Below are 17,326 nucleotides of genomic sequence, written 5' to 3'. Positions count from 1 at the left end.
AAAACTATTAGAATTTAGAGAAACAAACTTAAAGGAATCAGGACAGTTATATATAGATAAATTTATTATGATGATGCTGGAAGAGTTCAGATTAATAAGTAAATTAAAAAGAAAACCTAAGTTGATGAAATAAATAATGATATTTTTATAAAATGGGGGTGAATCCTCCTACCCATCGGAAACATGTTCATAGGTATATATATCTTCTATAACATTCCTCCGACTAACCGTTCGAGCAAATAAAGCTATAGCCTCAATCTATATATCTTTAGATTGAGTCTCAAGTTCCTTAAAACTAGCTTATTAGAAGTATTAGAAGTGTCTTAACAAAAACAAAAGTTTTAGTACTGCTAAAACTAAAATAAGGAACACTTGATCCCTTGTATAATATTAAATCGTGGGATTTTACATGCTTTAGCTTTATTATCTATCATCGGGTTGAAGGTCTGGTTCAAAAACCTAGTTTTGCACTATCAAAGAAAGCGAGCTCCTTAAGGACACTCAAGATTGGACCTTTATCATACAGTCATCTTTTAATTCTAATCAAAATATCTCCTTAGAGTACAATTTCATCAAATGGCAAGTCCATAGACTCTAATACCATCAAATATTATAAAGATGAATAAGGCCTTAGCCTAAAGAATTTATTCAAAATTCTGAACTATAAATTCAATTTGCTTGCAGTGATTCCACATTCAAAGTATAGTAGAACACCACACGACCTTGCGTTTCACTTAGTCGTTGCTTGAATTGTCCATAATTCTGAACATCTTTACATCTATTCAGTTTGATTTAATAATTGGAATTATAGATTCCATTACTTGCCATTACCAAGCAATTGTACTGACTATAAGCTTCATTCAGCAGCTTAAATACTAATTACACAAATCTTTCAGTGATGGTCAACAAAACCCTACCAAACTTAATTGGCCTATGCCTGGAGAGTCGTGATCTTTCTGATCACTAAGAATTTAAATAATTTCTTATAGTAATTAAAATTGTTTAGAAAAATACTAATTTATTTAAATCAATCATTTCTAAAGTAATTATGTAATTATTATCATCTAAAATAAAACATTTCGCATTGATTAATTTTAATCAATATAAAATTCCAGGATTCTACAATCTATCGGTTACTGTAAAAATATCAAATTGGACTTTCAGAAGCTACATAGACTCTGTTATTTGTTTAAATTTCAGAATCTAGAAGCTACACCCCTCATGCGAAAATGATTGCTACGGGATGAACATATACTTGTAAATTTAAATAAATAATAACAGATGATATTAATAAATATTTAATAAATATCAAAATTATAGTTAAAATTTTATAAAAACGTTTTCAGAGTTTCTATATGGTTTAAGTTTTCTTATCGCTGATTTAAGTTTTAGACTGAAAAACAGAATAATGACTAGATTAAAATATAGGATTTTCCTGAAAATTTACATAAACACATAAAATGACCTGTGGAATAAACACTTAATGTCCTGAAAAATTACACAGTCAATCACACTGTAAAGAAAAATCCACTTACCAAGGCTCGAGCTTTTCTTTCTTCATACTTTAAAATTTACAGACTGCCCTACACAAACTATGGCATCTGCCTGACTCACTTCGACACAAATACACTCACAAACCTAAATCACTGAAAAACTTATGGGCTTGGTTGGCACGGTTAACGTTTCAACCCACAAGATGTTCAATGCCATCAAAATTTGATTAGTACACACACATGCAATAAGGAATTATTGGATCTATAAACTGAAACTCTCAGGTCTAGTTACTCTATAAAATTAATTATTAACTATTATCAAACAATTTAAAACTACTAGGTATTTATTTTTAAGATTTAAATATAATTGAACTTGATTTTATCTAATTGTAACGAAAGTTGACTATTTATTTTGTTACTTGACTCCTATCTTAGTAAACAACATGATTCGGCTCACCACCCCGACGATCTTGTTCTATGTCTCTCCTACTGCTGCTCTTTACTGCTATTGCTTCTTCTGCTCGTTCCGCCTCTACTTTTGTTCTCAACCACTGCAAAGTCTATGAATTTTTAAAACGCGCTCTATGCCACCGACGAACTGGCAGAGTCTCTCCGAAGAAATAATCTCGAACTGTACGGGCAGAGGTTTTAACGTCGGAATTTCCGAAATTGAATGCCCCACCTACAACCATCCTCCTCTATTTATAGTAAAATATTTGACCAAATTACTTTTTCCCTCCGCTGAAGCGAAATTCAACCTTATTTTTATCAAGTTAGGACTTTCCCTATCTGATTTAATGACTTTAATAAATTTCATTCATTTCCAATATTCCATTTATTCCTGACCAATAAGACAATTACGAACTTTCCGATGTTCCATATGTCATGCGCAATGGAAGCCATTATAAAATGAGACGCCTTCAATCAAAAGACACCGCATTGCCGCCTGTCGATAAAGTTGATTTTGAACTGAAACTATATGGAAATAGCGTCTTATTGACAATCGACAACAAACTCCCCTTTTTAATGAAACCGGCACACATAAATAACGTGGTGATACCAGCTACAAATTTTAATTACCTCATAATATATCAGTGATATAGATTTTAATTGATCCTAAGTTTGTGCATTTAGTGAACATTTGACTTTATTAATATTAAAATATTTTGAGAATATTTTTTTTTTTACATTAATCGTAATTCATTTAGAGATGTGTCCCTTTTGTTTTTTAGTGGTAATTCTGTCTTTTTTATTTACCCCTCTGATTTTAGTCTTTATTTTTATTATGGATTACTTATAGTACTGTCACAGTAAAGAATTTATTAACTTATTATATACTTGACTGTGTTTTTTTTTAGCAAGATTTGTATTATGGATACTTGACAATGCTCTGTACATACATGTTGTAAAATTTACATACTTAGGAATTCTCCTCATCAAATATCCGTTCCTCCCTTACAGAGTCCCTTCTCATGTTGAGCTTATGTCACCTATTTGCTTGATTTTATTTAACATTATGACAATCTCTTTTGTTATTTCTATCTTTATTTTGCTTGTGTTCAATGTAAGTAAATAAAATGGTATATTAAGATAAATTACTCTAGTTTCAAATCTACTTTATATTTCATCCCTTCTCCCAATTGCATGATAAATTTTCCTGACTTTTCGGGTAATCTCTTGTCATCTGGCCACCCCATTCGCATAGTAATGTCAATGATCTAGTTTTTCTCGGAATTTTTGCCCGATGCGTCGGCCAAGGTCACATTTCTTTTAAAACAATTTATTATTGCTAATTTCTTGGAATTCTGTAATGTTGTTGATTTTATTGTATTGTTTCCATGCTGACTTGTTTATATATTTTAAAGGTATTTATGTATGCAGTGTTATTTACTGTATGTTACTGATATTTTCTAGACATTAAAACAAAGTTATCTATTTAATTGTAGTTCTCTTAATCATAATGAAATGTTTAATATACACATATGCTTAAATATGTCTAATAAGTGTATACTATATTTAATATCTGTACAAGAGCACATGCGATCGGTTACAAATTGTAAATATGATTTATTAATACGTATTCATTTGTAAAAAAAAAACAAGGATTTATGGTCGAGGTCAAATAACAATACTTATATTTTTATCTAATTATTTTATTAAGTGTAAGGTTATTTAACATATTATGTGGCACTGGAAATTGTTTACATATTTTAATGTAATGTACGTACAATCAAATTAAAGTGCAGTCAAAAACGTTTACGACATCGATTTGGGTGACATCTGGCCACAATAAGTGCAACCAACAACAAGGTCCCTTTTATACTAAACTTTACAATATAACTTATCGTTATAAAACAGCGTGCCTCTGCCAACACTATTTTTTTAATAACTGCACTGGTCACAGTGGTAAGGTTTCTATTTAGTATGTGTCCTTACAGGCAATTGCAAATCCTTTTTGTAACGAGTAGCATATCTACACTGATCACAGTGGTAAGGTTTCTCATTAGTATGTGTTCTTACATGACGTTGCAAATGACTTTTGGACGCACTAGCATAACTACACTGGTCACAGTGGTAAGGTTTCTCATTAGTATGTGTTCTTACATGCCGTTTCAATTGACTTTTGCGGGCATTAGCATAACTACAGTGGTCGCATTTGTAGAGCTTTTCACCCGTGTGTTTCCTTATATGAGTTTTCAAACTATGTTTATTGCCGCTAGCATAACTACACTGGTCACAGTGGTAAGAATTCTCATTAGTATGTGTTCTTACATGACGGTTCAAATTACCTTTGTGGGCACTAGCATAACTACACTGGTCACAGTGGTAAGGTTTCTCATTAGTATGTGTTCTTACATGAAGTTTTAAATTACTTTTGTCGCCACTAGCATAACTACACTGATCACAGTGGTAAGGTTTCTCATTAGTATGTGTTCTTACATGACGTTGCAAATGACTTTTGGACGCACTAGCATAACTACACTGGTCACAGTGGTAAGGTTTCTCATTAGTATGTGTTCTTACATGAAATTTCAAATTACTTTTGTGGGCACTAGCATAACTACACTGGTCACATTGGTAAGGTTTCTCATTAGTATGTGTTCTTACATGACGTTGCAACGCGAATTTGTGGGCACTAGCATAACTACACTGGTCACAGTGGTAAGGTTTCTCATTAGTATGTGTTCTTACATGACGGTGCAAATTACCTTTGTGGGTACTAGCATAACTACACTGGTCACAGTGGTAAGGTTTCTCATTAGTATGTGTTCTTACATGAAGTTTCAAATTACTTATGTGGGCACTAGCATAACTACACTGGTCACAGTGGTAAGGTTTCTCATTAGTATGTGTTCTTACATGACGTTGCAAGACGAATTTGTGGGCACTAGCATAACTACAATGGTTACAGTGGTAAGGTTTCTCATTAGTATGTGTTCTTACATGACGTTGCAAGACGAATTTGTGGGCACTAGCATAACTACAATGGTTACAGTGGTAAGGTTTCTCATTAGTATGTATTCTTACATGACGTTTCAATTGACTTTTGTCGGCACTAGCATAAATACACTGGTCGCATTTGTAGAGCTTTATACCCGTGTGTTTCCTTATATGAGTTTCCAGACTATGTTTATTGCTGCTAGCATAACTACACTGGTCACAGTGGTAAGGATTCTCATTAGTATGTGTTCTTATATGACATTGAAAATGACTTTTGTGGGCACTAGCATAACTACACTGGTCACACTGGTAAGGTTTCTCATTAGTATGTGTTCTTACATGACGTTGCAAATGACTTTTGCGGGCATTAGCAAAACTACACTGGTCGCATTTGTAGAGCTTTTTACCCGTGTGTTTCCTTATATGAGTTTCCAAACTATGTTTATTGCCGCTAGCATAACTACACTGGTCACAGTGGTAAGCTTTCTGATTAGTATGTGTTCTTACATGACGTTTCATATTACTTTTGTTGGCACTAGCATAACTACACTGGTCACAGTGATAAAGTTTCTCATTAGTATGTATTCTTACATGACGTTTCATATTACTTTTGCGGGCATTAGCAAAACTACACTGGTCGCATTTGTAGAGCTTTTTACCCGTGTGTTTCCTTATATGAGTTTCCAAACTATGTTTATTGCCGCTAGCATAACTACACTGGTCACAGTGGAAAGGATTCTCAGTAGTATGTGTTCTAACATGACGGTGCAAATTACCTTTGTAGGCACTAGCATAACTACACTGGTCACAGTGGTAAGGTTTCTTATTTTTATGTGTTCTTACATGATGTTGCAACACTAATTTGCGGGCACTAGTATAACTACACTGGTCACAGTGGTAAGGTTTCTTATTTTTATGTGTTCTTACATGACGTTGCAACGCGAATTTGCGGGCACTAGCATAACTACACTGGTCACAGTGGTAAGGTTTCTCTTTTATATGTGTTCTTACATGACGTTGCAATGCAAATTTGCGGGCACTAGCATAACTACACTGGTCACAGTGGTAAGGTTTTTCTTTTGTATGTGTTCTTACATGACGTTGCAAATCGGATTTGCGGTCACTAGCATAACTACACTCGTCACACTGGTATGGTTTCTTATTTTTATGTTTTCTTACATGACGTTTCAAATCGAATTTGCGGGCACTAGCATAACTACACTGGCCACATTTGTAAAGCTTTTCACCAGTGTGTTTTCTAATATGGATTATTAAATTATTTCTGTAATTACTAGCAAAACTACACTGGTCACATTGGTAAAGTTTGCTTTCAGAATGTGTCCAAAAATGATATCGTAAAGAGGACTTTCTAGCTGTTGCATATTTACAGGGAGCACATTGGTAAGGTTCTGGTCGATTGCTTGGTCTCTTCTGTGGAGTTTTCTCTGCAACAAAAAAGTGTTATTTATTAAATCCTATGTAAAACAATCAGAGAACTCACTGTTAACTAGAAGGCGATTTTTATTGCGATTAGGTGGAAAACGCAGTCTCATGTACAATAAAGTGTAACTAACAAAAAATGAACTTTATATTGCAATTATTATATTATTTTATACAAGAATTCTTAAGCGACAATTAGACGTTTAGTTCTTTTGACTTATATTGACCGAGATATAGACCGTGATTACCTTTTGTATTATTTGTGAGCTCCCGATATTTCGCCGCAGTTACATACATCATGTTCACGGGTGACTGAAGATAGCGGGTGGGTGTCAAAGTTGTGTAGACAGCGCTCTGTCTACCCTCATTCTTGCGCGTCGGCTGCGTTCACTTTCAACGTTACCAACGGTCGCATTCTCACTTGTTGGTCCGGTCGCGTTCACAATCGTTGGTCTGTCCAAACACACTACACTCACGGTGTCACTATGCGTGTTTGATTCGGATATCACTGGTTTTTTACACAAACAAATCACAGGATTCCACACATTTGACAGTTTAAACCCATCTTCACGATTGAAATTTTTGTATTTGTGAATTTCAACGGCTTCTCTTACCAATCTTGGTATATAGTGGCGTTCTGTCGAAATGACCTTGGGACTATGCAACTCGATCCAGTGATTTGTACCCGACTCAAGGAGATGCTGAGCAATAGCTGACTTGCGAACGTCATTGTTCTTGACCGCAGCAATGTGTTCTTTAATTCTGCAGGCAATAGTGCGTTTGGTCTGCCCAATGTACGAACTACCACAGCTGCACTCAACTTTGTATACACCAGGTTTTTCCAGGGGAATTTTTTTATTGCCTGCAGAATTAAATAACACATTGCTGCGGTCAAGAACAATGACGTTCGCAAGTCAGCTATTGCTTAGCATCTCCTTGAGTCGGGTACAAATCACTGGATCGAGTTGCATAGTCCCAAGGTCATTTCGACAGAACGCCACTATATACCAAGATTGGAAAGAGAAGCGTTGAAATTCACAAATACAAAAATTTCAATCGTGAAGATGGGTTTAAACTGTCAAATGTGTGGAATCCTGTGATTTGTTTGTGTAAAAAACCAGTGATATCCGAATCAAACACGCGTAGTGACACCGTGAGTGTAGTGTGTTTGGACAGACCAACGATTGTGAACGCGACCGGACCAACAAGTGTGAATGCGACCGTTGGTAACGTTGAAAGTGAACGCAGCCGACGCGCAAGAATGAGGGTAGACAGAGCGCTGTCTACACAACTTTGACACCAACCCGCTATCTTCAGTCACCCGTGAACATGATGCATGTAACTGCCTCGAAATATCGGGAGCTCACAAATAATACAAAAGGTAATCACGGTCTATATCCCGGTCAATATAAGTCTAGTGAAACTAAGCGTGAATCTTTCAAAACTCTAGTTTAGTTCTTTTGTTCGGTTGTTTATTTATGTTGTCATCATTTAAAGCGAATTATTTCTTGTATTAACTTAACTTATAAAGAACTGAACACCGTTTTTAAATATGACCGAGGCAATTTTGAACGGAAGACCCCTCACTCCCTTATCTTCATTGAAAGCGGTTTCCGGATCTGAACAATATTCCCATAAGGCAGTGCACTAAAAGTATAAGAGCTATGTAATTGAAAATTTTTATGCTTAAGGTGGTTCGATTTTCATACAAAATTCAATCTGCTTTAATTAAGGCACTACACACTATTACTACACAAATATTTGCTCATTTATCTACTTTCGAATATTCGTTTGCGCTAAATTAATAGAAAAACTTTGTTTCATACAGAAATCATACATAAATCAACGTAATTTTTTCATCAATTTTACGTATGTGTGTGTCACAAATGTCGTGTACTAATACGTTGCGTGCGGCGTTGCCACTCTATGACGTTGGCGACGTTGCCTGGCCGACCTGGCAGGATTTGCAGTGCCGTCATGTTTAGTGCATTTTTATTTGACAGTGTTGACACTGACACATAGGGTCATGTTTATTGTGACATCAATTTGTTTGTATAAATTGAAAATGATAGCAACGCAAACAGTATAATAATATATGTAGCAACGTCTAAATCAAGTTACAAAAATCATCGGTGTTCTGGTCCGCGAAAATCCAGAAAAAATCAGACTCAATTGAAGCGGAATTCATGATGGTGAAGTTTCGTAAGGTAGGTACAGTTTCATTCCTTCATTGTACATTGTAATTTTCTCGTGCCGATCTTTTCAGAAAATAATTCTCACTTCTTCCGTAATGGTAGATATAAGCAGTGAACAATACCTATATAATGTAATTATTACTGTTTTGGTTGCCGAATAGTCAATGTGTCACTAACTCTAGGTTTTTTTAGGTATTGTGCAAAATGAAGAGGCATTCTTGGAAATAAAATGTTTTCCTTCATTAGCCAGAAAAAATCAGGACAGGATGGACAATAAAGTAAAATAAAACATTTCCTGGGGATGAAAATTATGGAATTTTGTCTATGAATGAAAAACACAATTATTACTAGGTAAGTAAATGATAACTTTATTAGAATCCATATTGTTGCTTCATCTTTCTTCCTATAACATTAGAGATTTTGTGCTATCATGATATTATTTTTCTTTCAGGTACAGGGACAACTACGGATAACAAATATGAAAAAATGTTATTTCATTTGTTGTGTGAATCCATCTACACCAACAAGACATCCACTGCTGGACATAGGCCTCCCCAGGGATCTCCACAACGACTGGTCTTGCAAGACCGGCCAAAATATCGAGAAATAAATAATATAAATAAACATGATAAATATCCCGTTTTCTATAATAGTTATAATTAGAAGGCCATGCAATGTTGTTACTCACTGTACCTACTTGAATCCAAAAAAAAAATATAAAAATTTTTTTAATTTTATTTTACAATTACTACTTTATTATTAGTACATTACGATACAAGTGCGAAAAGTAGGAAATTGGCAACGAGTGGCGATAAATTGAAACACGACCGAAGGAAGTGTTTTAATCGACACGAGTTGCGAATTACCTTTTCGCACGTGTATTGTACAACGTTTTACAGTACATAATTGTGGCCCTTTACATTTTCGACATATGCACGTATTGTACTAATTACCGCACTAGGGCGGTAACGTATATGTAGCACCATATGTACTAAAAAGTATTTTACAGTACATATGGTGCAACTTTCTCGCCCTAGTGCGTAAAGAGCACTTTTCCTGCATATGTCGAAAGTTTAAAGGGCCATATGTACTGTAAAACGTTGTACGATACACGTGCGAATAGGTAATTCGCAACTCGTGTCGATTTAAAACACTCTCTGCGGTCGTGTTTTAATCTGTCGCCACTCGTTTCGAATTTTCACTTTTCCGCACTTGTATCGTAAATAACTATTTCAAACTGCAAGGGTACGATGATAGATCTCAATTCAATATAATTTTGCAACATTTGGCATTATTAGGTTATAAATTGTATGGAGATGAAATCTATCATCGTACCCTTCCAGTTTGAAAAATACTATAGAGGCTGGGCAGTAAGGGATTGCTTTACTTGTAGAACTATATTTAGCGCTTTAAAAAAAAACTGATACCTGACACTTACAAACCTGGACTTCCTTGGGCTAGTGCTACTAAGAATCGTCAGTATTCTCCATCCTTTCTGAGTTGGAAGAACCCAAAGAGGTGAGATTTGTGAAAGTCAGGTTTTCAATATATGTGGCGTTTTCAACCAAACGGGTACCTACTTATTGTTGTCATATTTCCATAAAGCTTCAAAATGAAATCAACCTAATCGACAACCGACAATGTGGTACCTTTTAGTTCAAAACGTCACATATTTTTATAAAACGTTATAAACTAATTTATTAATAATAATGAATATCTGGGAGAAAAAGAAAACATAAGTAAAAACTCAAAAATGCTCGTTTTCCCAGAGATAAGACCTAGCTAGATCGAACCCCTTACAGCAAATTTCATCGAAATCGTTAGAGCCGTTTCCGATATCACTGAAATATATTTCGGTTATATCGGAATAAATAAATAAATAAATCGGAAAGAATTCGAAGAATAAAAGGTATAAGAAACATAAGATAACACAAAAAGGACCAAAAAAAGTACCCCTGACGTACCAGTCTCGAACCCGAATCCTCTTGCACGTATTTCCACGAACATACCGCAACGCCATTGCAGCATACTTACACTGCATGAAATTGTCTACTACAAGCAATCAAGGAAACACTGTTTGCATGTGTGAGTAATAGTAGGAAATAGCATGACAGAAACACTGTCGACTTTAAAAGTGTTTTTTACACTAATGAAGTATTCAATGTTTATTATAATAGTTCAATATTTATGTAAAGAGTGCGCTAAACATACTTTTAAGTATACAGATACCAACACTATTCCACAAAAAAATAAAACCTGAAAATTTGCGAAAGTGACGCCATCTAGCGGGGTTTAAGCTTTGGGTAACCTAGTCGAACCACCTTAATAAGTCCACTAATGACATCACATCCCGATAATTTTGTTTATCTGGTATAATCCAAACCCAAGTTATGAGGGTACAAAAAAAACGACGAAGCGCTTCGAGAAATGGTAGGTTAGGTGCCCTTGCGCTTCGCTTTGCTCGTCTTGGCGGGGGCACTCCCGTGGCCCCAGATTAAACGTAATATAGATCAGTCTGAGTAATTCGTGATGAGATTAGATGACCCAAAATAATATTGTACAGCAGCAGAAGTTGCTAAGCGGGTCAGGTTTTCAAAATAATTTTCAAGACGCGTCAAGGTAATTTTGAACACCTCACCCGCTTAGCCACTTCTGCTGCTGACTGTACATTAATATAATTATTCTGTGAAACGTGATTATTTACGTAAGTAACGTTTTCATTTATAAAATAAATATATATGGGAGACCGAGCTTTGCTCGGAAAACATATAAAAACTCAAAAATACGATATAATATAATAATAATTTCCCAGAGATAAAGACCTAGCTAGATCTATTTTTCGCCCCCGAAAACCCCCTTATAGCAAATTTCATCAAAATCGTCAGAGCCGTTTCCGAGATCCCCGAAATATATATAGATATATATAGGTAGATGGATATTCACAAGAATTGCTCGTTTAAAGGTATAAATTAATAATGTGTGATCATATTAAATAGAAATAACGTGTTGACATGTAAAATACTTCTATATTATCAATAAAAGATTGATTGATCTTTATAGATTCCTCACCTCGGTTGTATCCTTTAACTTTCCTGTGTTCTACACCAGCTTCATGGACTTGTCTGGGGCTGTCCCGGTCTGTGCTCCGGGTGACGGTGAGCGGCGTGTCCTCAACAAGGCGCTCCAGCCTCACATAGCAGTCCCTCAGAAGAGGTGTCCCGGGGACTAAAGCTGAAACCACTGTCAGATTAGATTTTTGAGTTCCTCTAAATTTCTCCACGAGTTTCTTTAACATTTTACAATCGGAAAATACTAAAACCAACTACTCAAAAATGTTGTTTGTCACCTAATAGGTTATCAACTTATCACACCACAAACAATATTTGAAGAAAAAAATCCATTAGTGGGAAAAAAATACCACACATCTACACAGATCCCTCACCTTGGTTATTTCCTTCAACATTCCCAACTGTGGTGTTCCCGAGTTCCCACTCTACACCAGCTCCATGAACTTGTATCGGCCTGTCCCGGTCTGTGCTCCGAGTGCCGGTGAGCAGCGTGTCTTCAGCATAGCTCACCAGCCTCCCACAGCAATCGGTCAGTAAGGATCTACCGGGGACAATCTTACATGGATGCTTCGCGTCTCTCTCCAAATTGGAAGCTGAAACCCCTGTCAGATTACATTTCTGAGTTTCTCTAAATTGTATAATCGCAAAACACAAAAAAATCTATGTACTGAAAAATGTTGTATGTCACCTAAAAGTTAATCAGTTATCACACCACAAACAAATTTAATGAAAAAAAAAACCATTCGCGGTAAAAAATACCACACATCTACACAGATCCCTCACCTTGGTTATTTCCTTCAACATTCCCAACTGTGGTGTTCCCGAGTTCCCACTCTACACCAGCTCCATGAACTTGTATCGGCCTGTCCCGGTCTGTGCTCCGAGTGCCGGTGAGCAGCGTGTCTTCAGCATAGCTCACCAGCCTCCCACAGCAATCGGTCAGAAAGGGTCTACCGGGGACAATCTTACATGGATGCTTCGCGTCTCTCTCCAAATTGGAAGCTGAAACCCCTGTCAGATTACATTTCTGAGTTTCTCTAAATTGTATAATCGCAAAACACAAAAAAATCTATGTACTGAAAAATGTTGTATGTCACCTAAAAGTTAATCAGTTATCACACCACAAACAAATTTAATGAAAAAAAAAACCATTCGCGGTAAAAAATACCACACATCTACACAGATCCCTCACCTTGGTTATTTCCTTCAACATTCCCAACTGTGGTGTTCCCGAGTTCCCACTCTACATCAGCTCCATGAACTTGTCTCGGCCTGTCCCGGTCTGTGCTCCGAGTGCCGGTGAGCAGCGTATCCTCAACAAGGCGCTCCAGCCTCCCACAGCAATCGGTCAGAAAGGGTCTCCCGGGGACAATCTCACATGGATGCTGCAGCTTCGCGTCTCTCGCCAAGTTGGAAGCTGAAACCCCTGTCTGATTACATTTTTAAGCTCCTCTAAATTTGTCCATGAGTTTCTTTAACATTTTATAATCGAAAAACACAAAAACCAACTACTCAAAAATGTTGTATGTCACCTAAAAGGTTTTCAGTTATCACACCACAAACAAATTTAATGGAAAAAGAAACCATTCGCGGGAACAAATACCACACATCTACATAGATCCCTCACCTTGGTTAATTCCTTCAACATTCCCAACAGTGTGAACCGTGGTGTTTCCGAGTTCACACTCTACACCAGCTCCATGAACTGGTCTCGGCCTGTCCCGGTCTGTGCTCCGAATGCCGGTGAGCAATATGTGCTCAACAAGGACAAGGACTAAAATATTTCCAAAAATACTGTAATTTGTTATTTAACCACGTTTGGAAAAGTACGAGTATATGAGTTTGGAAACCTCTATTTAACAAGCCCTCTTACAGCTGCATGCAATTCATGGTAAGAGTACCCAGAGTGGGAGGGAGGGAGGGGGGAGGGAGAGAGAGGGTTCATGGTAACCCACAACACAACCGACCTATTGGCGCGTGGCACACGCGCCGCTCCACTACCTCGGGCCCGAGCACGAGCTCATCTTTCACGACGTGGTCGGTGTACAGCCCCGCCGCCGCGGCCGCCGCGCTCACGCCGAGCGACTCGTCTTTTACAGGCACATCATCCAGAAAAGTCGCAGCTTTCACAGACACTCCCTCGGGCTCATCTGATATAAACAAAATAATTATAATTGTTATCACTGTTGTTGACTGAATAAAAGATTGCATGAAATGTAAATAGATTTTTTTAAATGTAAGATTAAGATGTACATATTTTGCATGCTATAAATACGGCTAAATGAGTGATATTTGTTTAGGTTGTACATATCATGCTGCTTTTTTTTGGGAATGTAAATGTGGTAGTTCCGCCTTGCTTTCCACATCGCAGTACCTCGACTTTTCTGTTGTTTCAACTCCTCTCGAGGGTTGTCTGATCAAAAGCCCTTTTGGATTGTTTCCTCTTCGGCCCTCTGCCATTACTGACACCACTGCTACCTAGTGCCAGGGGTATGCTTATTTGATGGCGGCACTAATCGCCATGTCGTAAGGCCGTCTATGGGTACTTGTAGTATTTTATAAGTGAGCCTATCCCACCCGACTCCCCACTACACCCTGATAGCCCTACCGCTGCTGGTCGGGGACTGCTTATTCAGTATATTCGCAGCTAACCACTATATCTAGTGGCCGTTCACTATCCGCCACCTGTGACCCCGGTAGTAGCCTGCAGCTCAGCCCTACCTGAGTCTCCTGAGTCACATACTGCGACACGAAGGGCTAAACAAAATTATACCAGAGGGTAGAATTGAGAAAAGAAGTGGAAGAGGAAGACCCAGAATATCATACATGACACGGATAAAAGAATGGTGCTGTAGCCATTCGTATCAGGAAGGGAAAACGAAAGCCCAGAATGGGCTGGAATGGAAAATGCTGCAGCGACAGAGGGCCGGGCCCTCTTAATGTTGATAGATAGTGTGATAACTATAATTATAATAAAACCTATTGTTAATTTACTTACCTACTTACTTTACTCACTTCCTATAGGTTAGGTTGGTTAGGTAGGCAGAGGACGTTAGTTTGATTCCAGCCCTGTGACCAAGGCCTTCAGGGTCACTTATTCTTATTATATATAATACATTTAATTCAGTTTATATATACATTTTTTTTAATAAACTGATTGGCGATTGGGCCTAGTTACACCTAATGGAAAGTAAAGACAGGGCCTAAGATAGAGCTCACCTGTTCAGTAATAGCCTATTCACTCTTGCTTTGAAGAGAAGAGGCCGAGGTCATATTGATCAGGGAATACAGATTTTATTGATACAGTAGTGTATCTACTTGAAATAATTGATTTTTAAATTGTATTTCTATTTACCTTGATAACGTAGGCATTACTTGAAACAAAGACCTATATAACTCCGTATAAGATGAATAAAGTCTAAGGAAAAAGCCTCGGAAATCAAGAAAATTTTATTCTCACACAGATGCCGCTACCACCAATACCAACCTTTGGCCTATTCTCGTTTAGATGGCGTTGACGGTGTCGTTGGTTATTTAACAATTTTAACACGTATCAGTGATAGAACATGGGTCAAAATCATATAAAAATAATAAATACAAATAAACAAATCATTTTACAGTACATATGGTGCTACTTTTTCGCACTAGTGCGGGAATGAGCACTTTTCGTGCATATGTCGAAAGTTTAAAGGGCCATATGTACTGTAAAACGTTGTACGATACACGTGCGAAAAGGTAATTCGCAACTCGTGTCGATTTAAAACACTCCCTGCGGTCGTGTTTTAATTTATCGCCACTCGTTTCGAATTTCCTCTTTTCCGCACTTGTATTGTAAATAACTATATCCATATATTATGTATACATTTTTTGATATTTTTATTAATCGTGTGTCGATAGATGGCAGTGAATTTACTGTGACTTCAAAATTTACTATGACAGTACCCCTCTATCCTATATATAAGCTCTTTGCTTGAAATAACAAAAATTAAAATATTTCCAAAAATACTGTAATTTGTTATTTAACCTCGTTCGAAAAGTAAATGAGTTTAGAAACCTCTATTTAACAAGCCCTCTTACAGCTGCATGCAATTCATGGTAAGAGTTAGAACCCACAACACAACCGACCTGTTGGCGCGTGGCGCACGCGCCGCTCCACTACCTCGAGGCCGAGCACGAGCTCATCTTTCACGACGTGGTCGGTGTACAGCCCCGCCGCCGCGGCCGCCGCGCTCACGCCGAGCGACTCGTCTTTCACGACGTGGTCGATGTACAGCCCCGCCGCCGCGGCCGCCGCGCTCACGCCGAGCGACTCGTCTTTCACGACGTGGTCGGTGTACAGCCCCGCCGCCGCGGCCGCCGCGCTCACGCCGAGCGACTCGTCTTTCACGACGTGGTCGATGTACAGCCCCGCCGCCGCGGCCGCCGCGCTCACGCCGAGCGACTCGTCTTTCACGACGTGGTCGGTGTACAGCCCCGCCGCCGCGGCCGCCGCGCTCACGCCGAGCGGCTCATCTTTTACAGGCACAACTTCCAGAAAAGTCGCAGCTTCCACAGATACTCCCTCGGGCTCATCTGATATAAACACTTCCTCACAGAGATCAGCCCCTACGCAAATACTCTCTGCGTCTTGTAACGGCTCCATCGTGAACTAAAAACTCGTTTCGATTATTCTTTAGCGTCACGTAAATAGAGGTACGAGGGACAAACTGAAAGTGCTCCACGTACAATTTCCGAACTGCCAGCAATCCTGAAACACAAGTAACGACCAAATGGCATATACCTCAAAAAATTATAATAGTACATTGTGATACAAGTGTGCTAAGTTGGTCATTACATACGAGGCGATATTATGCGCGCGAGCTGTAAGCGAGCGCGCAATAAGAAAGCCGATGTGTGTAATGACTAATGCATACGCGTTTCATACGACCTTTTTCAACACACTTGCACACAAAAAAAAAAACATTTTATATTAATCAAATTTTAATTGTTAAAACAGTTAGTAAAAGTCTAAAATTTGTCGGAGTTTTGTTCTGACCGCGGCCGGGGTCGGTTGTGTTCCTGGGGCCCTTTACAATGGCATTCGCAATTGCATCTTGTCACCAGATGTTGACCGGACCGTGATAGTTTTTACCGACGCGAGCATCTAGATATATTATGCAGTTTACGTTTCTCTAGAATATCTGCTTATCTCGAAAAACGTGGGTTGGTTGTTGGTTGTATGTGACAGTGAAACAGTGAGTGGCAATGTTAACAGTGCAATTTACCGATGAGATTTTTCCATTTCACGTCTTTTAAATAACGGTACGTTCTTATCAGTGTTTGTAGGTACACATTAGGTATTGTTGGGGTTAAGTTAGTGTAAAAACAAACAACTTATTAGGCTACAAATTGTACGCCTGAACCTTCCTCAGTGAGGGCCGCATGAGGGTCCGCTCGGTGGTTTTTAGGGTTCCGTGCCCAAGGAGTGGAAGCGGGGCCCTGTCTGGACTCCGCTGTCGGTCTTTCCGTCTGTCTGTCGCCGGCCTGTGTCTCGTGAACCGTGATGGCTGGACGGTTGAGGTTTTCGCGGATGATGTGTTTCTGTTGCCGCTGCAACAACAAGTACTGGGGAGTGCGGAGCCCTCGGTGGGCGAGTCCGGCTCGCACTTGTCCGGTGTTTTGAGTTTATCCTGAACGTGCAGGCTGACGA

The 17,326-nt window shown here is 38.3% G+C and overlaps 1 protein-coding gene across 1 annotated transcript; it reads right to left on the bottom strand.

Moving 5' to 3' along the window:
• Nucleotides 1–1,388: 1,388 nt before the first annotated feature.
• Nucleotides 1,389–16,279, bottom strand: LOC134752396 (zinc finger protein 44-like). Its single transcript, XM_063688105.1, has 9 exons — nucleotides 15,763–16,279; nucleotides 13,605–13,787; nucleotides 13,265–13,411; nucleotides 12,830–13,054; nucleotides 12,421–12,639; nucleotides 12,012–12,230; nucleotides 11,639–11,800; nucleotides 4,904–6,379; nucleotides 1,389–1,393 (listed from the first exon to the last, which is right to left on the bottom strand). Exons 1-9 carry the CDS (start codon nucleotides 16,277–16,279, stop codon nucleotides 1,389–1,391), a joined length of 3,153 nt encoding a protein of 1,050 aa, XP_063544175.1.
• Between the last annotated feature and the right edge of the window lie 1,047 nt (nucleotides 16,280–17,326).

The sequence above is a fragment of the Cydia strobilella genome, chromosome 24, assembly GCF_947568885.1.
Source record: "Cydia strobilella chromosome 24, ilCydStro3.1, whole genome shotgun sequence".
Lineage (NCBI taxonomy): Eukaryota > Metazoa > Arthropoda > Insecta > Lepidoptera > Tortricidae > Cydia > Cydia strobilella.
This window is presented reverse-complemented; position numbering and strand designations above follow the sequence as displayed.

What these genes read in the sequence shown, in the direction of transcription:
- LOC134752396 (XM_063688105.1), bottom strand. Translation starts at nt 16,279, where the DNA reads ATGGAGCCGTTACAAGACGCAGAGAGTATTTGCGTAGGGGCTGATCTC. An exon ending in CGTGTGCCACGCGCCAATAG is followed by an intron (nt 13,412 to 13,604) that starts GTCGGTTGTGTT and finishes GAAATATTTTAG; the next exon opens with TCCTTGTCCTTGTTGAGCAC. An exon ending in TGTTGAAGGAAATAACCAAG is followed by an intron (nt 12,231 to 12,420) that starts GTGAGGGATCTG and finishes CAGGGGTTTCAG; the next exon opens with CTTCCAATTTGGAGAGAGAC.